At 37.1% G+C, this 22387-nt stretch overlaps 1 protein-coding gene across 1 annotated transcript in view; it reads right to left on the bottom strand.

The window, feature by feature from the left end:
• Nucleotides 1-22387, bottom strand: part of CD109 (CD109 molecule) — a 123290-nt gene that overhangs the window by 40971 nt on the left and 59932 nt on the right. Inside the window, exons 8-16 of the mRNA XM_028510864.2 lie at nt 20129-20213; nt 11528-11624; nt 11120-11261; nt 10318-10427; nt 7860-8084; nt 6909-7010; nt 6759-6821; nt 4916-5092; nt 3750-3902 (exon numbers count right to left, since the gene is read on the bottom strand). Coding sequence (XP_028366665.1) covers nt 3750-3902; nt 4916-5092; nt 6759-6821; nt 6909-7010; nt 7860-8084; nt 10318-10427; nt 11120-11261; nt 11528-11624; nt 20129-20213 — 1154 coding nt within the window. The remainder of the gene's footprint in view (nt 1-3749; nt 3903-4915; nt 5093-6758; nt 6822-6908; nt 7011-7859; nt 8085-10317; nt 10428-11119; nt 11262-11527; nt 11625-20128; nt 20214-22387) is intronic.

Below are 22387 nucleotides of genomic sequence, written 5' to 3'. Positions count from 1 at the left end.
AATAGTTTTGATATAAGCTACAAATAGATGAACTTTGAAAACATTATGCTAAGTGAAATAAGGTAGAAACAGAGGGACAAATATTAAATGATTCTACCTATATGAAATAGCAAGAATAGACCCATTCATAGAGACCAAAGTAATTAGAGGTTACCAAGGGCTGTAGAAAGGGAGGAATGGGGAGTTATCCCTTCGTAGTTACAGAGCCTCTGTTTGGAGTGATTAAAAAGTTTTGGAAAGACATTGGTGATGGTTGTACAACATTATGAATGCAACAGAGGCCACTGAATTGTGCTTTTAAAAATTTGTACTTTTATGTTACATATATTTTACTACAATAAAAAAGTTAAGATATTATACTCTTTCAGTAACTATTCTGATATATCTCTCATATCTATATTAGCATTAACCAGACAAATTAACACAAAGGCATGAATAAAAATCATAAAAGTTATAAGTAGAAGTTTTAAAAAAACAAAGTTTAAAATTAAACACCCACAACCACTGCTTCTGCTCTGCAAACAACTACTCTTGCATCCATGGTAACCACACAAGCAAGCATGTGCTGGAACAGGCACCAAGAGTACAACACCGAACGAGAAAACAAACTTCCATACTATCTCAACAAGCAGTTAGTTGCCCACATACAGACAATGGAGACAGAGACAGACATAACAAAGAGGAAAAGGTTCTGGTTCCATGACTCAAACTCTGCCACAGAACACAAATCCATGCAAGATCACCTTCTGCTGACACTCAGGCATGAAGTGATGAAGCTACCTAGGAAGAAGCATCTATCTCATGAAGCGATCCTTTTCTCCTCACTGACTCAATGAAAAGGCACTGCCAAAGCTGCAGCACAGGCTGACGAAGGGAAGGCTGGTGTCCGAAAATTATTCCTGGAAGACTGAGTATACTTAACTTATTCCAAGGCATCCAATAGTCTCCCAGCAGCACCTACAAATTTAACAAGAATGAAAGAAGCCAAAATAGTCCTTCATCACAGCCCATTGACTCCCTCCTCCTAAGCTAACTCTGGATAACAACAAAAGCAGGCAGGAAACTTGGGTGTGTGCCTGGGAAGAGTGAAAGAGATCTTGAATTGTTGTGTTGGGAGGAAGTGGATGGCTGAAAGCCACTAGAGGCAGCAGTCAGGGAACAGGCTGGAGGAAAGGTTTTTGGTTCTGTTCTTGCTTCTCCCAGGTGATTGCCTCAGCAAGATCATTCCTTGCAATTTCACTGCCAAAGTCATCAGTGGCGGCAGCAGCCCAAACTGCCTGTGCAGGTGTCAGGAAGACAACACCAGGCAGGCACCTCTGCCCGTCTGGTGTAAGAAAGGGAGGAAAACAGGAGGAGCACAGACCCTGGCCCTCAAGCATTCTCTCTTCCTTGCCTCTCCTTCAGACCCTCAGCACTGCTGGATCATAATCTCAAGAGACTGCCTCTTCCTGGTGCTGCTTTTCCCTAAAAGCTTACAAAAGAAACACCGAATGGAATCAGGCAGCACACAGGGAGGATCGAGAGTAGCTCTCTAGTCCCTGCAGCTCACCCTACCCCTTGCTTTAAATTCACGAGACTTGCCCAGATTGAACCAGGCTGTCTAGCCTCCCCAACAGACATTATTGGAGTAGCTGCAAACCAAATGGACATTCAAAGAGTGTAACTTCCATAAAACACATCCAATGAGACAACAGCGTGTGAAGCAGAATACTGAAAAAGTCAGCTCAACATTTAAAATATACATAGTAAATATACATAATGAAAGAGGGAAAATATTAGCAATATAAAACAAGTACAAGAGATAACCAAAGGAAAATAATAGATATTATAAATATAATAGCTGACATAAAGAACCCAATATAAGACATCAAAGTAGGACAGCTGAAGCTGACAAATGATCAGTGAGCTGAAAGTCAAACAAGGAACTCTCCCAGAGAAGTACAGAAAAGACCAAGAGATGGAAAACATACAACAAAAAGCTAAGCAATGCAGAGGCACTAGAAGTGTCAATCTCTAAATAATAGAAACCCCAGAAAAAGAGAAAAATTAAAATATAGAAGAGGAAATATATGAAGAAATAATGGATGTAAATTTCCAGAGCTAAAAATAATGAAAGGAACACATAGATTTAAAAAGCAATCAATCATAACACAGAGCTGTAATTCTGTACAACATCAACATGATCTGACCAGAAGTAGGGAGAAGGTAGGGACAGGAGCAGAGACAAAAAAAATATACAAGAATATGAGAACACACCAAAACACTTGTCTTGTTGGACAAAGACACAAATGTTGATAACCTTAAGAAAGCAGTAAGAATAATAAATATGAGTGTGGTTCCTGAGTTAAGGGCATCCGTCATAGAAACAAAAATAGAATGTATAACCTGCAAAACTAGCAGAGCAAAATATGATCTTGCCCATGGAAAGAAGTAAAAGATAGTCTAAATTTTAAAACATAAAATAACAACTATAATTGCAAATTTAAAAATTAAATACATATAAAATAAGTAGAAATATCCTAATTAGAACAAGAATTACCGTACATGTATCAATGAGTTAAATAAGCTTATTAAAAGATATTGACTATCAGATTAGATTAAACAAATGCAAAATATAGATATGTGCTATCAGTAAGATATACTTAAACACTCACAAAGAGTTGAAAATAAAATGGTGGAAAATGCACCAGGCAGGTATGAACCTAAAGAAAGCTGGGGTAGCAATTTTAATATCTGACAACATTTTATATAAATATGTAGAGAGATAGGGAGGCAGAGAGACAGAGACAGAAAGAGACACACAGAGAACATGAGCAGTAGGTCGAAGTGTATGTGTGTATGTGTGTGTACATGTATAGGAAATAAAAATAAAATACATTTATTAAGATATTTACAAATCTGTAAATTGAGGGATATTACCATACCCCAGTTAAATACAATGCAGGATGTTACACACTTTTTAGAATAATGTGAATTTTAGAAAAGTAAAGAGAAAAAAATATGACCAATGGGTTTTTAGGGAGTTTTTTTAAGGGACTGAGAAAAACTACCTGTATAGGCTAAAAAAAAAGTGTAATTTTTCTCAAGAAGATTAATTTTACAACATGATGACCAAGTTAGCTTAAACATACATATCTTTCTTCCTGGCATGTTGTTAATCTCTACTTAATCAATTAACAGGCATAAATTACACAATCTAGATTTCCACTGACAATGGCACCCAAGGATATATAAAGCTCTTACAAATAAAAATGAAAGAACTAATAAACAGGGGATTAGTTTGTGTAATACTAGATGTTCATATACTTCTTGCTTTGGGAATTTTCTGCAGACTCACATGATTTCACTCCCTCAATACACTACAAATTCCTGATTCAATGAAGACCGTAATTATTTATAACCATTATGTAGCCAAACAGAAGGCACTTCAAAACTATCAAAAAGCTTTCTTCTCCACTGTCATCCAGAATTGGGCAAGTCAATTCTGGGTGACAGTGGAGTCTTAAATTAAAATACAGTATGAAAATGAGGGGCAACTCCAGGTGGCATTTGTCAAGTAAAGATTCTTGGCATCAGCCTCTTTCCTACAGGACTGGAATGCAGATCCTTTTTTATTTGGAAGCTTTAATGCTTATTGGCTTACACTTGAAGAGGAACTAATGAAATTTCCTTTAGATATTTGAAGTAATACAATTGTTTATTTTTTCTCTTTAATGTGTATTTTTGTAATGAAAAATAGCTAAACTCACATTTTCCATTGTAATATCATTTGAGGCATTCATCAGGTTCACACTTTTGTCAACAGCTACAATCCCCACCATCGAGTGGGGCTGCGTCACAGAGACCCTAAGAGAGACTTTCTCAGCTGGTTCGGCAGTAGCTTTACTCCAAAAGAGGTTTACCTAAGAAAGGGAGAAAACAGAATTGACTTATTTTACTAAAGCATTATTTACATGTTTACATGTATTAACAATAACAGATCAATGACTCAAAATCTAGCAAAAAAATTCTATATTTGCTATTGCTCAGGGATCATTCTAAAACCATACATAAGCCTTCTCTAGGAAAAGAAATAAAAAAAAAAAACTTTACTCCCACAGTGTTTGCAAGTGATGGAACTTCTCACAGTGGCATAAATCTGAATTACCCTTTACTTCGCTACCTTTCCTCTTCCCTTTCTCCATCCCTCACAACTCAGCTCCCAGCCAGTGCTGAAAAGAAAACAGTATTGTCTGGCATACTTGGGGAAGGTAGCAACTTTAATGAGAACAATGGCTCATTTTAATATGTATAAAATAATTTACTTCACCTTGGTTCTCTTGCAATCAGGTTAATTTTCAGAGTGAGGTCCAAGGGGGTTTCCTATGCAAGTTATACACCTTAGGCTATAATAATGACTGGTGTATTTGTAGACCAGACTCCACACAGAGATCTCCACATACAACATAGCCAAACTTTTTGTAAATTTGCCCTGGCTTTGTTTCCAGGCTGATGGAATGGAAAAACCAAAGCCTGGCTCTGCTTTCACATATCATTGCAGACAGCCTCCCTCCAACCCCCTTCAGTTCGCTATCACACCAATATCAATCCCACACTAATTCAGTATTGCCGCTGGAGTTCCATGCCAGAGCAACATTGACGCCATTTGAGAAATCCTAAAATAGCTGCATGGATTTGAGGTAAAATCTTAAAGTCAAGAATCCTCACTTACAAATAAGACCTACAGAGCCCAATAATGCCACATTAAAAAATACAGATGTAATAACTAAATATGAAGATGTTTAACTATAGTTCTAGAAATGAATATAAATTTGTAAACAGTTAAATTTAATGATACTTTTCTAAAAAATTATTACATTTCTCAGACTTCACTAATATAAAGCTTTCTTTTAAACATCATTACCTTAAATCTTACCTTATTTTTAAAAACAAGTTCAACAGGAATTTTTAGAATGTCATCTATAATTTCCCCATCATCTTCAATATAATACACAATTATACAGGCTGTTGGAGCCCAAGAATTTTCTGGTGTTAAAGAGAAGGTTGTTGCATTTTGCTTGCCTACAGCCACCAACTGTCCCCTGGATACTACCTGAAAAAAAAACAGTAGTCAAGTTTCATTTTTACGCTAAAGCTAGAGAGAATTTCAACTGCAGCTACATTCATCATAGTTTTAATTATACACACAAATTTTTTACTTAAACCAACTTCGAAGTCATTTTGAATGCCAGAAAGCCTCCCTGACCAACACAGACAGTAGAGGCTGGGAAACAGAAAGGCAATAATGGACGAAGGAATAGTAGTAGCTTCACAGTCAAGAATTTGTTTTTTGCATTACTTACAATAATCAGGATGTGGAAGCAACCTACTGACCATCAGTAGACAAATGTATAAAGAGGATGTAGTACATACACACAATGAACTATTACTCAGCCATAAAACAAATGAAATCTTGCCACCTGCAGCAACATGCATGGACCTAGAGGGCACGGTGCTAAATAAACAAGTCAGAGAAAGACTAATACTGCATGATTTTATGTATATGTAGAATTAAAAAGCAAAACAAATGAACAAACAAAACAAAACAGAAACTCATAGATACAAAGAACAAACTGATGGTTGCCAGGTGGGAGGAGGCTGGGGGACAGGCAGAAATGATGGAAGGGGTTAAGAAGTACAAACTGCCAGTTATAAAAACAGTCACAGGGATGTAAAGTACAGCACAGAAAATATAGTCAACAATAATATTGTAATAACTATGTATGGTGGCAGATGGGTACTAGACTTATGATGATCACTTCATAAGGTATATAAATGTCTAATCAAATCACTATGTTGTACACCTGAAACTATATAATATTGTATGCCAACTGTAATTTAAAATAAACAACTTTTAATTTTAAAAAAATCTTTTTTTTTTTTTTTTATTGATTCTAGACAGAGGGAAAGGGAGAGAGAAAGAGAAAGAGAGAAACATTGATGGGTTGCCTCTTGCACACGCCCTGCACTTGTACTGGGAACCAAACCTGCAACCCAGTATGCACCCTAACCAAGAATCAAACTGGCAGCCTTTCAGGTTGCAGGACGATGCCCAACCAACTGAGCCACACTAGCCAGGGCAAAAAAAGTAATCTATTTTGAGTGGAAGGAATACAGAGCACCATTGGGAGACCTAGATTATCAAAAGTACAAGGCTGAATATAGCAATTTTACTTTCTTTTTTGCTTTTCTTGTATTTTATAATTTCCTAAAATGAAGATATATGGCATATCTAATAAAATTTAAATTTTAAGCATTAAATTTTAAACATAACGCAACATTTAATTATCCCTCTTAAATTGGAAATGCAAATATAGGCAAAGAAAGAAGACAAGATATTGTGATTACATTATAAACAGGGCAGGCTGAAAAGGTGTGGGGCTGAATTTTAAAAATTACTAAGTTTAGTCCTGACCGATGTGGCTCAGTTGGTTTGGTGAAGCAAAAGGTTGCCAGCTGGATTCCCCATTAGGGCACGTGCCTGGCCTGCAGGCTGTTCCCTGGTTGGGGCATGTGAGAGGCAACTGATCAATGTTTCTCTCACACATCAATGTTTCTCTCCCTCTCTTACTTCCTCCCTTCCCCTCTCTCTAAAAATAAATTAATTAATTAATCTTTTTTTAAATCTTATAAAAATTAAATTTAATCTAGACATAAGTTAGACACCATTTAAGATGATTCCATAATAGATCATAAATTTAGATTATATAACAGATTACCATGTAGCTTAACTCCTTCAATTGCTTGTTGCCTCTAACCACCAACTCAAAAGGTGATCCCACCTATTAAAAAAATCTTAATTAATATATACATATTAATGGTATGAAATTATAATTATATTGTAATTATCAAGTGATTGTAAGCATTACCTTTATATTTTCATCTCTTGTTTTGAGCTGGATGTATGTCTTACTAGGAGATTTAAATACACCATAAACTGCCATGCTACCCACACTATTAAGAAAAAAGGCCTATAACAAAAGAAAAGGGAACTATAAATTTTCATCTTTAGCAACACCTTGAGAAAAGATGTCACCTGCTGAACAATTACTGAAAAGCAAATGCACTTTTACTTTTTTCATGCAGGAAAAATACATCCCCCAGACATTGGATCTTCAACATTTATTGTATAGCTTATACTATAAACCAAGTGACATCTATAAAACACAGAAGACAGTCTTCACCATCATGATCTAAGGGGAAAAAAAGCAGTCCTAACTTATTTCAGAAACAAAGATATATTATCAGAAAACACTTATAAGAGAAAATAATATTAAAAAATGATTCCATCTCTTCTCTCCATGACACAGGGCTCATTTACAAACAAGAAATCATATTAGCCCACTTGACCCACCAACAGTTAGAGTAAAACTCAAAGAGGCCACACCTGTGGAAGGGTCAAGTCACCATAAGAAAGGTAACAGGAATGATTGGGGAGTCTTAGACAAGCCACTCTGGGGAAAGAGCTCAACAAAGGGGTACAAATGTAAAACTTTACATATTCCTCTTTCATTTCAGCTCCTGTCAAAATACAATTTCAAATGATTAAAAATCAACCTAAACTGGGAGTTTAGGGAGCTTCTCCATCATATTTTCAGATTGCTATATTTTACTGTGCTTTACAAAATGAATGTACAAGGAAGGATTTAATCTAACCCTCAGCCACTGTCATTAAATTAATTTTAACACTTTCCCCCATTTTTAGATATAGAAACATGTCCACTTCTTGTGCACATTGACTTGCAAGAGATTGAATGTCTACCACAAGACTACAATTTTTATGATGTTATTGCAGTAACATAACGGAACACAAATGGTACCTTCAATTGTAGCTGAGTGGTATTGTCCAGGATTGGGAATTCAATCTTAAACATTCCATTTTGGGGAAGAGTATAATTTATGATCTGGACAGCTTCTACTTCCTGATTTCTTCTGTTCCATCTGCTCTCATGCTCTGTAGAGTTTCTCTGTGTCACCATTATGACAACATTATTTATTCTTTCTTCAAGAGTCAGTTGCTTGCCATCAGAACGAGTCACCTTCACCTAATCGTCAAAATACAACATTTTAAAACCAGGTAACAAGAGATTCAAAGGATTTAAGTTCAGTTAAATCCAGTTTTCATCTATGCTATTCCTATAAAACCAAACTCTCAAAAATTATCAGTGACACCCTAACTTCCAGATTAAGTGGTCTCTCTCGGAGACATCCGACACCACTGATCGCTCCCTTCGTGACATTATGGCTTCTCTTGCCTTCAGTGGCTCCACAACCTCCTTCACTTCATATCCTTCTTTCTGTGTCCTCTCAGTTCCCTTTTTGGTTCCCTTTCCCTCCCCTTAACGTGGGGATTTGTCAAGGGCAAATTATCAATTATCTGTTCTTCTGTCTTCCTGTTGCTACCCACACCTCAGTCTGGAGCTCATACTCAATACTTCCAGTGCCATGGAGGATATTTCTGCCTGTATCTCCCTGTCATCTCAAATTCGGTACATCTAAAACTGAGTAACCATCTCACCATTCCTATTTTTCCTAATACCACAAATCCACCAGATTTAACACCCCTGAATTTTCCCTCTCTCTACCCACCTCCCAAATCTAATGTACACCAAGTCTGTACTTCTCTCTTTCACCCTTTCTACTCCTACATCCACCTCCACAAAGCTGCTCATCACCTCCCACCCAAGCTGCGGCCGTCCTCCCGCACACAGTCCTGATCAGCCTCCCACACTCACAAGGCTCCTAGGCTCTTCACTGCCTGGAGCATAAAGTTCAAAAACATATGTGAGCCATTTAGGATCCTCTACAACTCTCCAAGCTTTACCCCGCTTTCTCTCTGACTACTCCTGGACACAACCTCTCTGCCACAATGGTGCTGGTAAAGTTACTGTCACCCTGAGCTTGCCAGCCAGAGCTCTCACCTTGTGTCCCAGCTCATCTTGCTCTCCACCTCCCACCCCTACACCCAAACACTTAAAATCCTACTGATCTTTTAAGTTCTCCCCTTCCCTAAGGCATCCCTTTAATGACTCTCATCCTTATCCCAAAGCCAACTGTTCCTCTCTGAACTCTCACTGTTTCACCCTACCCATTTGGAAGTTACCATTTTTTTTTTGGTTTTTGATTTTTGGTATTATTTACTTACCTTTTCAAAGTGTCTAAATTATAAGATCACTGAAATCAGAAACTATCTAAATTTCTCTAGTCATTCAACAAGAAGTGACGCATCCTTTCTTTAAACAAGGTGTCGACAAACTATGACAGGTAAGGAAACCAATCCAGTCTCCTTGTAAGTAAAGTTTTACTGGAACACAGCCACCCTTACTCAGTTACAAAGTGGCAGTGGCTGCTTTCACACTACGATGGCATAGTTGAGTAGTTGTGACAGAGAGCACATGGCCCACATGGTTGAAAATATTTACTATCTAGCCCTTTGCAGAAAAAGGGTGCCAACCCCTATTTTAAATCCCTATAGAAATTTATTCATGACACTGATGTTATAGCCTGCCTGAGTTTTAGTTGTGTATATTTTCCTGCCATCATCACAAAGATGAACCCAGGGTAGGGACTGGGTTCATCTTTCTCAGCTCTCAAACCCAATCCATCACCAAGCCTTGCATATTGTCGAAATTCACTCAATAACTGTTAGTTCAGCCCTGGCTGGTGTGGCTCAGTGATTGAGCACAGGTCTGTGAACTAAAGGGTCGCTGGTTTGATTCCCAGACAGGGCACATGCCTGGGTTGTGGGCCAGGTCCCTACTGGGTTGTGGGCCAGGTAACCACACACTGATATTTCTCTACCTCTCTTTCTCTTTCCCTTCCCTTCACCCTAAAAATAAATAAATAAAATATTTTAAAAATATATAAGTATTAGTTCAATATTCTCTCAAAAAGAAGTAGATTTGTTGATAATTTTTAATACTACCTCTTTGCTAGAACTAAAATTAGTCATTATAAAAATCAAATTAAAATTTAATAATTTTGACCAGCATCTACTTCCTTCAATTATGTCATAGAAGTTTCAATGTAGCAATCCAAATCTAGCTTAAATTGCTTATTAAACAAATTTTGAGGAAGATATTTTTGTTGCAACTACTTTTTCAGAAAAATTAGACAAAGATCATTTGAAAACAATTCTATATACTTCATATATCTAAATAGAAAAAACATCTACTTTTGGCTTAAATTTTTTGAGAAGCACTGAAAATATTATTTTGCATTTTGTTTCATTAAATTGAAGTTAATACTTTGAGATCACTAATAAATGAGCGAACTTACAGAGGCTGTGAAGTTGAGGGATGGCTTCAAGACAGTAGCATAATCAAAAAAGTCAATGGTGTAATCATATTGCTTGAAAAATACATTGGCACTTGCATTTCTTGAGATACCTGTTTTGGAAATTGCATCGGTGAGAAAGCAAAAGTTATAGTTCACCAGCAGCTTCTGTCCATCAAATATCCCCATCTGAGCTAATTCCCCAGGGGTTAAGATATCAGAGCACAGCAGCCGCATTCCCACATGGGGTCCGTGGCCGCTGTGTCCTCTACAGATCCTTCTAATAAGCGTCATTACTGCCATGCCCATGACTGACATGTGCACGAGGAGATTAAGGCCACTAAAAGATTAGGCTTTTGCTCTTTTTGGGATTGGTGAAAACTGTCGAAATAGCATAAGAAAGATCCAAGTAAGTAACCTTTATTTTATTATTAAGAGAGAAAACTGTCTAGGAGCAGGTGTGATTTCAGATGTTAAGTGATTAAAAAAAAAAAGAAGATGGTTAGTCAGCTAAAAAGGTAAGCCTTTCCAGGTAGTTTTCAGGCTGAAATAAAGAACAGGAATGAAAAAAATTACAAATATCCCTCACATGTGGCTTAAGTACAGACTTCCATAGAAAATAAGTTCCCCCTTCACAATGAAAACATACTGCAAGCTAGACTACTGGACTGTCATGACAATTTCAGCATTAAACAGCATCTTTACCAAGGCAGTGATGTTCCCAAATAAACGTGCTAGTTATAATAAGAAAGATGATAGAGCTCACCATATAAATAGCTTTACCTTCACTTCAAAGTCCACAAACCTGTAAGTGATTCTGTCACTGTGGCTAAAATTTCTACTGGCCCAGGGGAAGATGGAGACATGTGTTCAGAAAGTCGATCTGAAAAATCCATTACCTTTTTCATCTCTTCATCATTAAAAGAGAAGTCTGCAGATCCATTTATCTGTTTTGTTAAAAATTTACAATTTTACCCTTCACTGTAGCAGTTTAAATTTTAGAAATAAAATTCAAACTAAATCACCTCAAACACTCTGATGGCTCTGATTCTATTTTAACCACTATAAAAGGATAAGTTCTCATTTGTCTAATGCCAGAAAGCTCTTTTTTCTTACATTTCTTACATTTTTTGTTAATTCAGTACAAATTTTATTTCTAGAAAAAGTACACTTAATAGTTTTCCCCATTACAAGTTATATCTATAAAAGTTACCTTAAATTCTTTTGTAATATTTTTCTTCATGCCCCAAAAAGATAAAGGTAAAAATGTAAGTGTTACATCTCCTCTCACTGGCTTTCCATATGTATACCTGAAAAATAATAATTTTTTTTACATTTTCAACTTGACACTATCAAACTGACACAATGAATATATTACTTTCAATAGCATATATGTTGGCAACCCAATTAAAAGAATTATAGTAAAACATACTCTTACTACAAATTTTCAAAACTAAACATAGCTAGGAATGTCCTTAAAAAATGGTGATCCTCGAAATTACATCCCCAAAATGGGAAGACTTTTAACTACAACGCCTCAGAACAGTTCTTAGATAACACTTTACCCAGGCTCTAACCACTTCAGAGACCCCAGAGAAAATCTGATCATAAGGGCAAGGGACAACATCTCACTCTAAGAATTTTTTTCATTTTTATTAAATTTATCGGGGTGCCACTAGTTAACAAAGTTATAAGGTTCCAGGTGCACAATTCTACAACTCATCATCCATCCACTGTATTGTGTGCTCACCACCCCAAGCCAAGTCTCCTTCCATCACCATCCATGCCCCCAATACCCTCCTGTACCTCCCGCCCAACCTCCCCCCAGCAATCACCACACTGTTGTCTGTGTTCAAAGATTTTTAAAAGATTATGAAAATCTTTTATTCCAAAACTCTGGACTGGCCTGTTAATTTAATGCATGCCTATAAGACTTCATAGTTTTTGAACATTTTTTAACGTTAATTGAAATTGTAATCACCATGGCCCATTGCTTCACGTTTAAATACTAACCAGGAGGACGTATTAGACCGAACACGCTAGGACACCAAATGGGCTCATGGCTCTCAGAAATTATCTTGCAGGAAAGTTTAAAATAAGAGTACAGTAGTTTTTTAAATCCATAGTGCCAAAATTATCTTTTTAAGTTAAATCTCACTTCTGCTGCTTTGCATTCTATGTATTAATTTTATCCCCTCTAATGGCGAGAAAGTCTCTTCATGTGAAGGAGAGGCAATCTTTGGTAAACCATTTTACTGCCAAGAAACGTTTTTTAAATGCGCTTCCTGGGTTCCTTCCATGTCTATTGTAAAATGCTGAGCCAAGCATGGAAGTCAGCTCTGCTCAAGCACTCTAGAAACTAAACAGTAGTTCTGCTTCCTGAATCCATTAGTTGAACACGGAAACTGTCTGGATCAACTCAACTCAAAAGTCAACAGTAAAATATAGCTCACAATTAAGAACAAAATAAATCAATCTTCAAATGTACCACCCTTCCAAATGAAAACTGTAAAGTTAGTGGAAACCCTGGTTAGCAACTTCAGTACCAAACTCATTCATTCAAAAGAGTCCTCAAAATCTAACACTGCTATGTTTTGTTAAGGTTTAAATAAATGCACAACTAAAATACCACATCATTATATTTTAAGAGTTATATCACATGATAGCACAGGGATCTTGAAAACCCAGACATAATTTAAAGTATTCACAGACACAAGTATTTTTAATTTTTATTTAAATGTGAAGCAGATTTAGCTTCCCAAGCCCCAAGCTGATTATAATAATTGCAAAAACAAGGACACTGACAGATACCATCCTAAACAGAATCTGAAAGCATTTGGGCTACACTAATTTTTCAGAAAGTTGTAGTTTGACAACATTTAAAAAAGCAAATCAGAGATATTCTTGGGTAGTGTTATTAACAAGGATTTTTCTTTTTTCTTTTTTTTAAACAGTCATTGCACAAAAGGTTTTTATAATGATACCTAAAAATTTGAAATTTTTAACATAATTGATGTTTCTTCCCACCTTTTTTCCATGTCATTTACAAAATAAAAATGTCTCAATTCTTCAAGACATGTCTTTTATGTCTTCAAGACATAAAAATGTCTTAATTCTTTAATATTATATTCATGTAATATAAATAATATTTACATTATTTATCAATATGGCATTATATATTTATAATAATTATCATAAATATAGTTATAAATACATTATTTAATTAATTAAATATATTATATAATAAATTTGCTGTGGTTGATATAAATTAATATTTATATTAATAAATATATTATTTCTTAATATGTTGTTTATACATATATTATTTTATATTTATAGTAAATAAATATATTATATTTATAAATAATATTTTATATTAAATGTTTATTTAATATAAATGTTTACTTATATTAAATAAATATTTTTAAATAAATGTTCAGCTAAAAAATATTTTGAAATCTACAGGAGTTACAGAAGTAACTAGATATATGCTATTTTCTTTATAATTCTCTCGAATCCACTGTCATTGGTGGGAAAGAATCTATTATTTATTTCAATAAGGTGGGAATAGTGAGCAGACGTTCACATCAAAGCTAATAAACGTGGGGTTTTTATTCATCTCAGTTAAAGATTTCAAAACTAAAAAGAGACTGTTAACCTATTTTGGATAATTTCCAGCAATGTTTTGCACATTAACTATGCCTGGATGGGACAAATGGCTACTAGCAAAATAGTAACCTAAACTGTTTATCATTTGTTCACAGAGATGACTATAATAGTTATTATGAAACATTTTAAACCATGTGAGTAGTAAGACAACACAACTCATTTTCAAAATACAGCCAAGGAACAACTGGATTTCAAGCCCAACTCTCTACCCCCTTATTCTGTGAGAAGACCAAACCCATTGCCCATACAGTTCAATTTGGTTCCTTCCAAATAGCAGGCTTTTGATTGGATAGGAAAGCCTTTCCCATGCTACACAGAGCTCAGAACTAAAACCTTGGGGATATTGTTTATCCATTTGTTCTTTCAATATGTATTTATTGGATGCCTACTCCATAACTAGCACAACAATAGGCACCAAGATGCAGGAGTAAATAAGAAACAGACACACCTTCAAAGAGGTAGACTAGCAAACAGCAGCATGGTGTGACTAGAGCTATGAGAAGTATAAAGATAGAGCGTTGGGGGCAAGTAGCCTGCCTTGAAATAGCCCACATAAAGGCCTACTGATCAGAAAAAGTATTTTGCGTTCTTGGAAATACAACTAACGTTTGGGAATAGTGTGTGGGAGGTTGGAGAAGGGATTAGGCAGGATGTTCCAAAAGATATGAAACCAGAAAAGAACACTCTAAGATACACTAAAAAAATCTGAACTCCATTCTCAAGGAAATGGTCTAAAAATTTTCATGCAAAAGAGTCATAAAATTGATTTGTCTTTAAGCCAAAAATAAACGATAAAGAAGAAGCAGAGGAGAAGGAGAGAGGAGAAGGCGAGGGTCAGGAAGAGGACAACAGCAAGAACTCTGAATGCAGTGTAGAGAAAAGATAGGAAAGGGTAAAACTGGAGTCAGGGAAAGCTTTTAAGAAACTATCACAGTAATTGAGGAGAGAAAGGTGATGTTGGCTTGAATCAAAAAAAGTGGCAACAGAGATAGGCCTCACAGATATTAAGGAGATGAAACCAACAGCATTGGATGTTGATTAGATGTGGGGACTGAAGGAGTAGGAAGAGTGCAGTTGACCTGGGCAACTAAATAGAGGGTGGTGCAGTCCACCAAAACAGGGACACGGAAAAGAATTAGATTTAGGGGAAGAGGACATATTTCATTTAAAGTATCTGTGGGGCCCTGGCTGGCATAGCTCAGTGGATTGAGCACAGGCTGCGAACCAAAGTGTCGCAGGTTCAATTCCCAGCCAGGATACATGCCTGGGTTGTAGGCCATAACCCCCATCAACCACACATTGATGTTTCTCTCTCTCTATCTCCCTCCCTTCCCTCTCTAAAAATAAATAAAATATTTTTTAAAAAATCACATTCTTTATAAAAAATAAAAATAAAAAAAAACAAAGTATCTGTGGGAAGAGGTAAAACCAGAGAGGCCAAAAGTAGATTAGTGGTTGCTAGGAGTGAGGGACATGGGGAAAGAGGAGTGACTGCAAATGGGTACAGAGTTTCTTTCAGAGGTGATGAGAGTGTTCTAATATTGACTATGATGGTGGTTGCATAACTCTGAATATACTAAAACCCATTTAATTATACATTTCAAGTGGGTAAACTATATTGCATGGGAATAAAACTTTCAATAAAACTATAAAAAAATAAATATATAAAGTATCTGTGGGATACCCAGTGGGAGAAGACATGAGGATCTGAATCTCAATGTAGAAATATGGACTAGAGATAGAGATTTAGGTGTCATCGACTGATAAAGAGGAGCAGGAGACCTGGCCATGGTGAAGGAAATTCAAATGTGTAAAGAAAGAGAGCCAAAAGTGGAACTCTGAGGAACAAGAACTTTTAAAAATAGACAGAAGGAAGTTGCCTGTAAAGAGTCTCAAAGGAGTAGCCAAAAGGAAAAGAAAAAACAAAAACAAATGGGAGAGGACAACAATGTCAAATGCTGGAAAGGGGGGAAGGTAAAATGGGTTTAGATGGCACAGGGTGAAAGACAGGTTGTAGGGGGCTGAAGAATGAATGGAATGTAAAGAAGTGAAAAATGCAGCTCTAAGTGGGCTGAGAATAGGTGAAGATAGGGCAATAGCTGGAAGGACACAGGAAGTTTAAGGGAAGATTTGTTTATTTTAGTGGCAGATGTGTTTAAACACATAGTGAAGATGTCACTGAAGAACACAATGGAAGAAATGCAAACACAGGTGAGAGAGGAAGTGGAACTGGGAGCTTCCTCTCAGGAGGCAGCATCCACCACCTCTGCAGAGAGATTAGCCTGAAGGGAGAACAGATGTTGCTTTCATTCTGACAGATACAAGATCATCCTCTTCACCACCATTTCCATCTTTCTGGGGCATAGTATTTGTAGAATAGGTGTATGCCAGTTTTTGACGACTTAAAGAAGATTCTGCCAGTTCAAATATTTCATTAATCTTTTGCAAAGCTGTAAATTATATCCTCAGTCTGAATGAAAGCAGACAGCCCAGAAACTGCACTGACAGGCCCAGAACTCTTGACCACTAGGGTGGAGGAAATGTGCACTCCTCCAGAGAAAGGGTTCCTAGGCCTCGTGGGTGGGACAGAGAAGGTTGCACTGCCCTGGGACAGAATCACTTTCCTTTGCCACAACCACAGATATCATCCTTAGACAACTGAAGCTTGGAGGGAGGAGACTTGGAACTACTATCATCAGAACTAGCCAGATCTGAGAACTTTAGATGGCAAAGAGGCTCACTATCTACAACAGAAAAAGTAAGCGTACTGAGAAGGTCTTTTTGATGTATGAACTTCACTCAGATGAAGTCCCCAGTCTCTCGAACACTAGCCTAGGTGTTGAGGTGAAAGTATTTTATAGTTTTAAATTAAAGCTGGCTTTAAGTAAAAGAGATTATCCTGCACAGTCTGGGTGTGCCTGATTCAATCAGTTGAAACTCCTTGGGAGCAGAGCTGACTTCCCTAAAGAGGAAGAAATTTTGCCTGTGGACAGCAACTTCAGCCCATGCCTGAGAGTTCCAGCCTGCCCTTCCTGAGTGCCTGCTCCATGGATTTAGGATGTGCCTACCCTGTCCCAACCCTCCTCCCCCATCAAGCAGGTTAATTCCGTGCATCAAATCTTACTATGTATCTCCTGCTCATTCTACTTCTGTGATAGAAGCTTGACTGCTCCACATAGTGAGGGAAATGATAAGAGTACAACATGGTGAACACTAAAAAATGCCAGGGGCTGTCACAATTGTCATGTCACTATCAGCCATTTGTATTTCAAGAGGCTCGACAAATGAGAATCAGGATGAAACTACAAGGGTTCTTACTGCACTAGGGGAGGAAGGCGTCAGTGGTGTGGATTTAAGAGATCCATACGCCCTAAAATTGTATATAAAATTTTCTGAAGTTACCAGAGTTTAGGAGGCACTGTTTTAACTAATTGTACTAAATCCCTGTCAAAGCCTTGAAAACAAAAAACAAAAGCTAAGATGATGTATTTCCACACTCAACTTAACCCATGCAAATGCTGATGGTCTGTGGGGATTTGCACTCAGAGTTTTATAAGCTTTAGTCATAGAACTCAAAATAAAACCCAGACAGAGGCTTAACCTTCAGCTAAGGTCAAGGGCAAGATAATTATGTAAAATGCAAGCATTTATATGTTTTCTAAACCATAAATCCATCCACAGTACCCAAATTCACTTTGGAAGCTACCTCTTAGTGGAGCATGGGCCACAAACTAACTTAGTACACAAATCACAGACGTGGTTTTGCCTTTGTGTTGCACGGGTTTCACATGACTTTCTTATGAGATAGAATCTAAAGCAGGAGTCCTCAGAACGTTTTGGTTTGTGGACTGCTTCCACCAGGAAACTCATGGCCCATCGCTGCCGCTGCCACCAGGAGAGGAACAGGGTGCAGAGACAGCAGCGACAGGAGGTCTAGTTCTCAACAGCTATTACAAATGAATTCTGAAATTAATGAAATTTCAGAAGCCAAAGCACAGATATTGACACACCAAAAGTAAAAGCTTCAAGAGACCAGTCCTGGAGTTACTTGAGGACAACCCCAGCCTATACTTTTGAGAAACTCTAATCTGAGCCTACACTTTCCTTTTTAATGTTAAGTCTAGATATTTCAGGTTCCTTGTTTCTTTTTTCTCCTTTTTAATGTTGAACTTATTGGGGTGACATAGATTAATAAAATTATACAGGTTTCAAGTGTACAATTCTATGATACACCATCTGCATATTGTACTGTGTGTCCACCACCTCAAGTCAAGTCTCCTTCGGTCACCAAACACTCAACCCCCGTCTGCCCCCACTTTTCCACCACCACTGTGGTAACCACCATAGTGTTGTCTGTGTCTGTGAGTCTGAGAACTGTTAGTCTGGAACTCTGAGGATGCTTTTTGTCTCGCAAAACCAAATGCTATGCTGTTTGAGCCAGTAGATCAAAATCACAAGGGCCACTCTACATCTCTGTGTACACATGCTAACATGGATGATGTATGTGAATTATTTATTCATATGCTAATTGCAATAGGACAACCAAATCCCTCCCCCAAGAGTCAACCTCCATCATTAACAAAGTAAAAAAGAATTAGGATTTAAGAAAAGGTAAATTGCCTCAATCCATGCCAACTGAATGAGAAATACAGGTACATTTAAAAAAAAAATCTCTTCTTCTGGCCAAGATGGAGGCATAGGTAGACACACTGTGTCTCCTCACACAACCAAAATAAAGACAACAACAATTTAGAAACAAAGTAACAACCAGAGCTGACAGAAAATTAAACTGTATGGAAGTCAGCTACAATAAGTGAAATGAAGAAAAATGCACAGGGAACCAACAGTGATGGAATGAAAGCTGGGTCTCACATCAATGGAGTGGGCCAGAAGGAAGAAAGAAACATCCAACCAGAAAAGAATGAAGAGATAAGAATTTTAAAAAAAAGGGAGAGGCTTAGGAATCTCCAGGACATCTTTAAACATTCCAACATCTGAATTATAAGGGTACCAGAAGGAGACGAGGAAGAGTAACAAGTGGAAAACTTATTTGAACAAATAATAAAGGAGAACTTCCCCACTCTGGCAAAGGAAATAGACTTCCAGGAAGTCCAGGAAGCTCAGAGAGTCCCAAAGAAGTTGGACCCAAGAAGAAACACATCAAGGCACATCATAATCACATTAGCCAAGATAAAAATTAAGCAGAGAATCCTAGAAGCAGCAAGAGATAAGGAGACAGTTACCTACAAAGCAGTTCCCATCAGACTGTCAGCTGATTTCTCAGAAGAGACCTTATAGGCAAGAAGGGGCTGGAAAGAAGTATTCCAAGTCATGAAAGGCAAGAACCTACATCCCAGATTGCTCTATATAGCAAAGCTTTCATTTAGAATGAAAGGACAGATAAAGTGCTTCTCAGATAAGGTCAAGTTAAAGGACTTCATCATCACCAAGCCCTTATTTCATGAAATGTTAAAGGGACTTATCTAAGAAAAAGAAGATAAAAACATGTATAATAAAATGACAGAAAACTCATAATTATTAACAACCATACCTAAAACAAAAACAAAAACAAACTAAGCAAACAACTAGAACAGGAACAGAACCACAGAAATGGAGATCACATGGAGGGTTAGGAACAGGGGAGTGGGAGGAGGAGAGAGGGAGAAAAGGTACAGAGAATAAGTAACATAGATGGTAGGTAGAAAATAGGGGGAGGGCAAGAATAGTATGGGAAATATAGAAGCTAAAGAACTTGTCACACATGGACATGAACTAAAGGGGGGGATGTGGGTGGGAGAGGGTGTGTAGGGTGGAAGGGAATGAAGGTGGGGAATGGAACAACTGTTATAGCATAATCAATAAAATATATTTTTTTAAAATCTGGCATAATGGATTTAAATCCCTTGATGTGAATACCTTGATTAAATTTGGAAAGACACAAATCTGTGGAAAATATTTTAGGACTAGATCAACTCTGAAGCAAAAAGAAATGGGTTCCATGTTTAATTATTTACTATAGGTATTTGTTTCCTGTCCATTGGGATGTCTTAATAAGCAGAACGCTGTGCTGACATTCTGAAATATACAGTGAGTTTTTTGTCATACAGTTTCATAACAGTTTGTAGTCATAAAAAATTATACTTACTTTGCTGTGACAGTGCCATTTAAACTCTTAGAATTCAAAGAACAATATAATGGTGTCTGCAAAGCAACTTCAAATTTTGGTAATACTGGAAATAAACACAAGAGTAAGTATTTTAAAGAATCTATTTACTATCATTTACTTACAGCTTGACAAAATAACAAATAGAATTGTTTTACAGGAATTAATAATTGGTAGTTTGAAATCTGATTCATTGTAATCCAAATAAACAGTAAGGCATAGATGAAAAGCACTACCTTTCACCCCAAAATTAGAAAACCCCTAAGAAGCTAGTAACTAGATAGTGACAGTAAGGACCAGTTGCTGTGGACACTGTTTGAGTGGAAATTTCCCATTGGTAGAATCTAAATTGTATCCAGAACCCTAGATGCAAACACATCTGAGTGCTGAAAGACCAGGTTTTTATTTAACTGTCACCCATTTGTGCATCCTTATACATGCTAAAACGCTCCTATATCACTTGGCAAACAGCTGCTTCTAGAGCAGCCCCTTCCCTAGGACCTTTCACCAATTCAGTTCTAAAAGAACATCCTGGAGCCCCTTGTTCTGCACGGTGCCACACATGCAGTCATAGAGCATCCCTGTCCTTTGAGACAAAGGCAAATCTCGTGACAGTCTAATGTAACAGACTGCTATAAGGAGAAAGTTGTGTAGTAGAAGTTCTAGTGAATAACTAAGATATGGCTACAAAATAATCATTCTTTTTCCTCGGGTGGCAGGTACTGATAGGTAATTCCAAAATTAGAAGCCCTACTTTGGTCAGCTTTATGTAATTAAGATATAAAATATTTTATGAACATTAACAGTATTGATATAAAGAACTCATCCAGAATATAAAAATTTTTATTTCCTTTCAGTCTACAAAAATATTTTTTCTCTAACTTCAATGACCAAAGAAATAGGTCAGTCTCATAAAAGGCATCTCACCATTCAATTAACACAAGAGAAGTATCGAGAAGGTCAGTGGGTCAACAACACCGGCAGACAGACATCCAGCTCCAAAGCAGGCTAAAGACGCTGCTGTGGCAAGACACCCTTGGACTGACTCCACACCAGACTATGACTGGAGAGTCAAAAAAGCCATATGGGTCAACTGAAACCTTCCCCAGAGTCTCTCCACCAACACAGAAATTAGGGGACACTCAGAGGTGGAATTTCCTTAGAGCAGGGAAATTCAAATGTCCCTCTCCTCAAACATCCTAGGTTGGCAATCACTTCCCCACCTCCGCTATAGCTCATTCAGCAACATGCCACCACCCAGCACCATCTCTGTGCACAATGAAAATAGTCTATAAAAATCTTGGCCACCCCTGCTTTACTCTTCTAGATCAAGGCCGTCAAAAAGAAATAAAATGTGAGCTACAGAGTGTAATTTTAAATTTCTAGTAGCCACATTTAAAAAGTAAAGAAAAAAAGCTGGCAAAATTAATTTTTGTAATATTTTGCTTAACCCTACATATATCCAAAATATTATCATTGCAACAAATAATCAATATAAAAATATTATTAATGAGCTATTTTTCTTTCTTATTTGTGAAATATGTCTTCAAAATCTTGTATTGTACACACTCAGTGCATATCTACACTTGGACCAGCCACATTGCAAGTGCTCAACAGCCGCACATGGTGAGTGACCCCAAATTGGACAACAGAGTCCAAGGTCAGGGGTCAGTAAACAATGACCAGCAGGAACTAAGAGTGGTTTTTGCATTTTAATTGTTTGAAAAATCCAAAAGAAAAATATTTGATAACACGTGGAAAGTGCTGAAATGCAGAGATCTGTGTCCATAAACAAAATGTTATTGGACCACAGCCACCTTCACCCTCCACAGAGTCTGTGGCTGCTCCATGCTACAACGGCAAAGTGGGGCAGTTAGACAGAGGCACAAGGCCCACATATTACTGTGGGCCTAAATATTACTAGCCTAAAATATTACTCTCTGGCCCTTTATAAGGAAATTTTGCCGATCCCTGTTCAAGTTGACCATGAGACTTAGATGTGACAAGACGGTAAGAGCTCTGTGGAGGCGGAACCACCAAGGTGTAAGCAAGCTACTTTCCAGAATTTCTAAACCTAAATGAAACCCAATCTCAAAAAGTGACACAAATCATATGAAAAAGCTTATACGATCAAATGAAAACTAATACTGGATCCTATACTTTCGTTCTCATCCCTCCTTCCTCTCCATCCACCAACAAAATAGTTAGGTCACACTGTTTTTATGTGTGTGTGCCTAACTG

The sequence above is a fragment of the Phyllostomus discolor genome, chromosome 4, assembly GCF_004126475.2.
Source record: "Phyllostomus discolor isolate MPI-MPIP mPhyDis1 chromosome 4, mPhyDis1.pri.v3, whole genome shotgun sequence".
Classification (NCBI taxonomy): domain Eukaryota; kingdom Metazoa; phylum Chordata; class Mammalia; order Chiroptera; family Phyllostomidae; genus Phyllostomus; species Phyllostomus discolor.
This window is presented reverse-complemented; position numbering and strand designations above follow the sequence as displayed.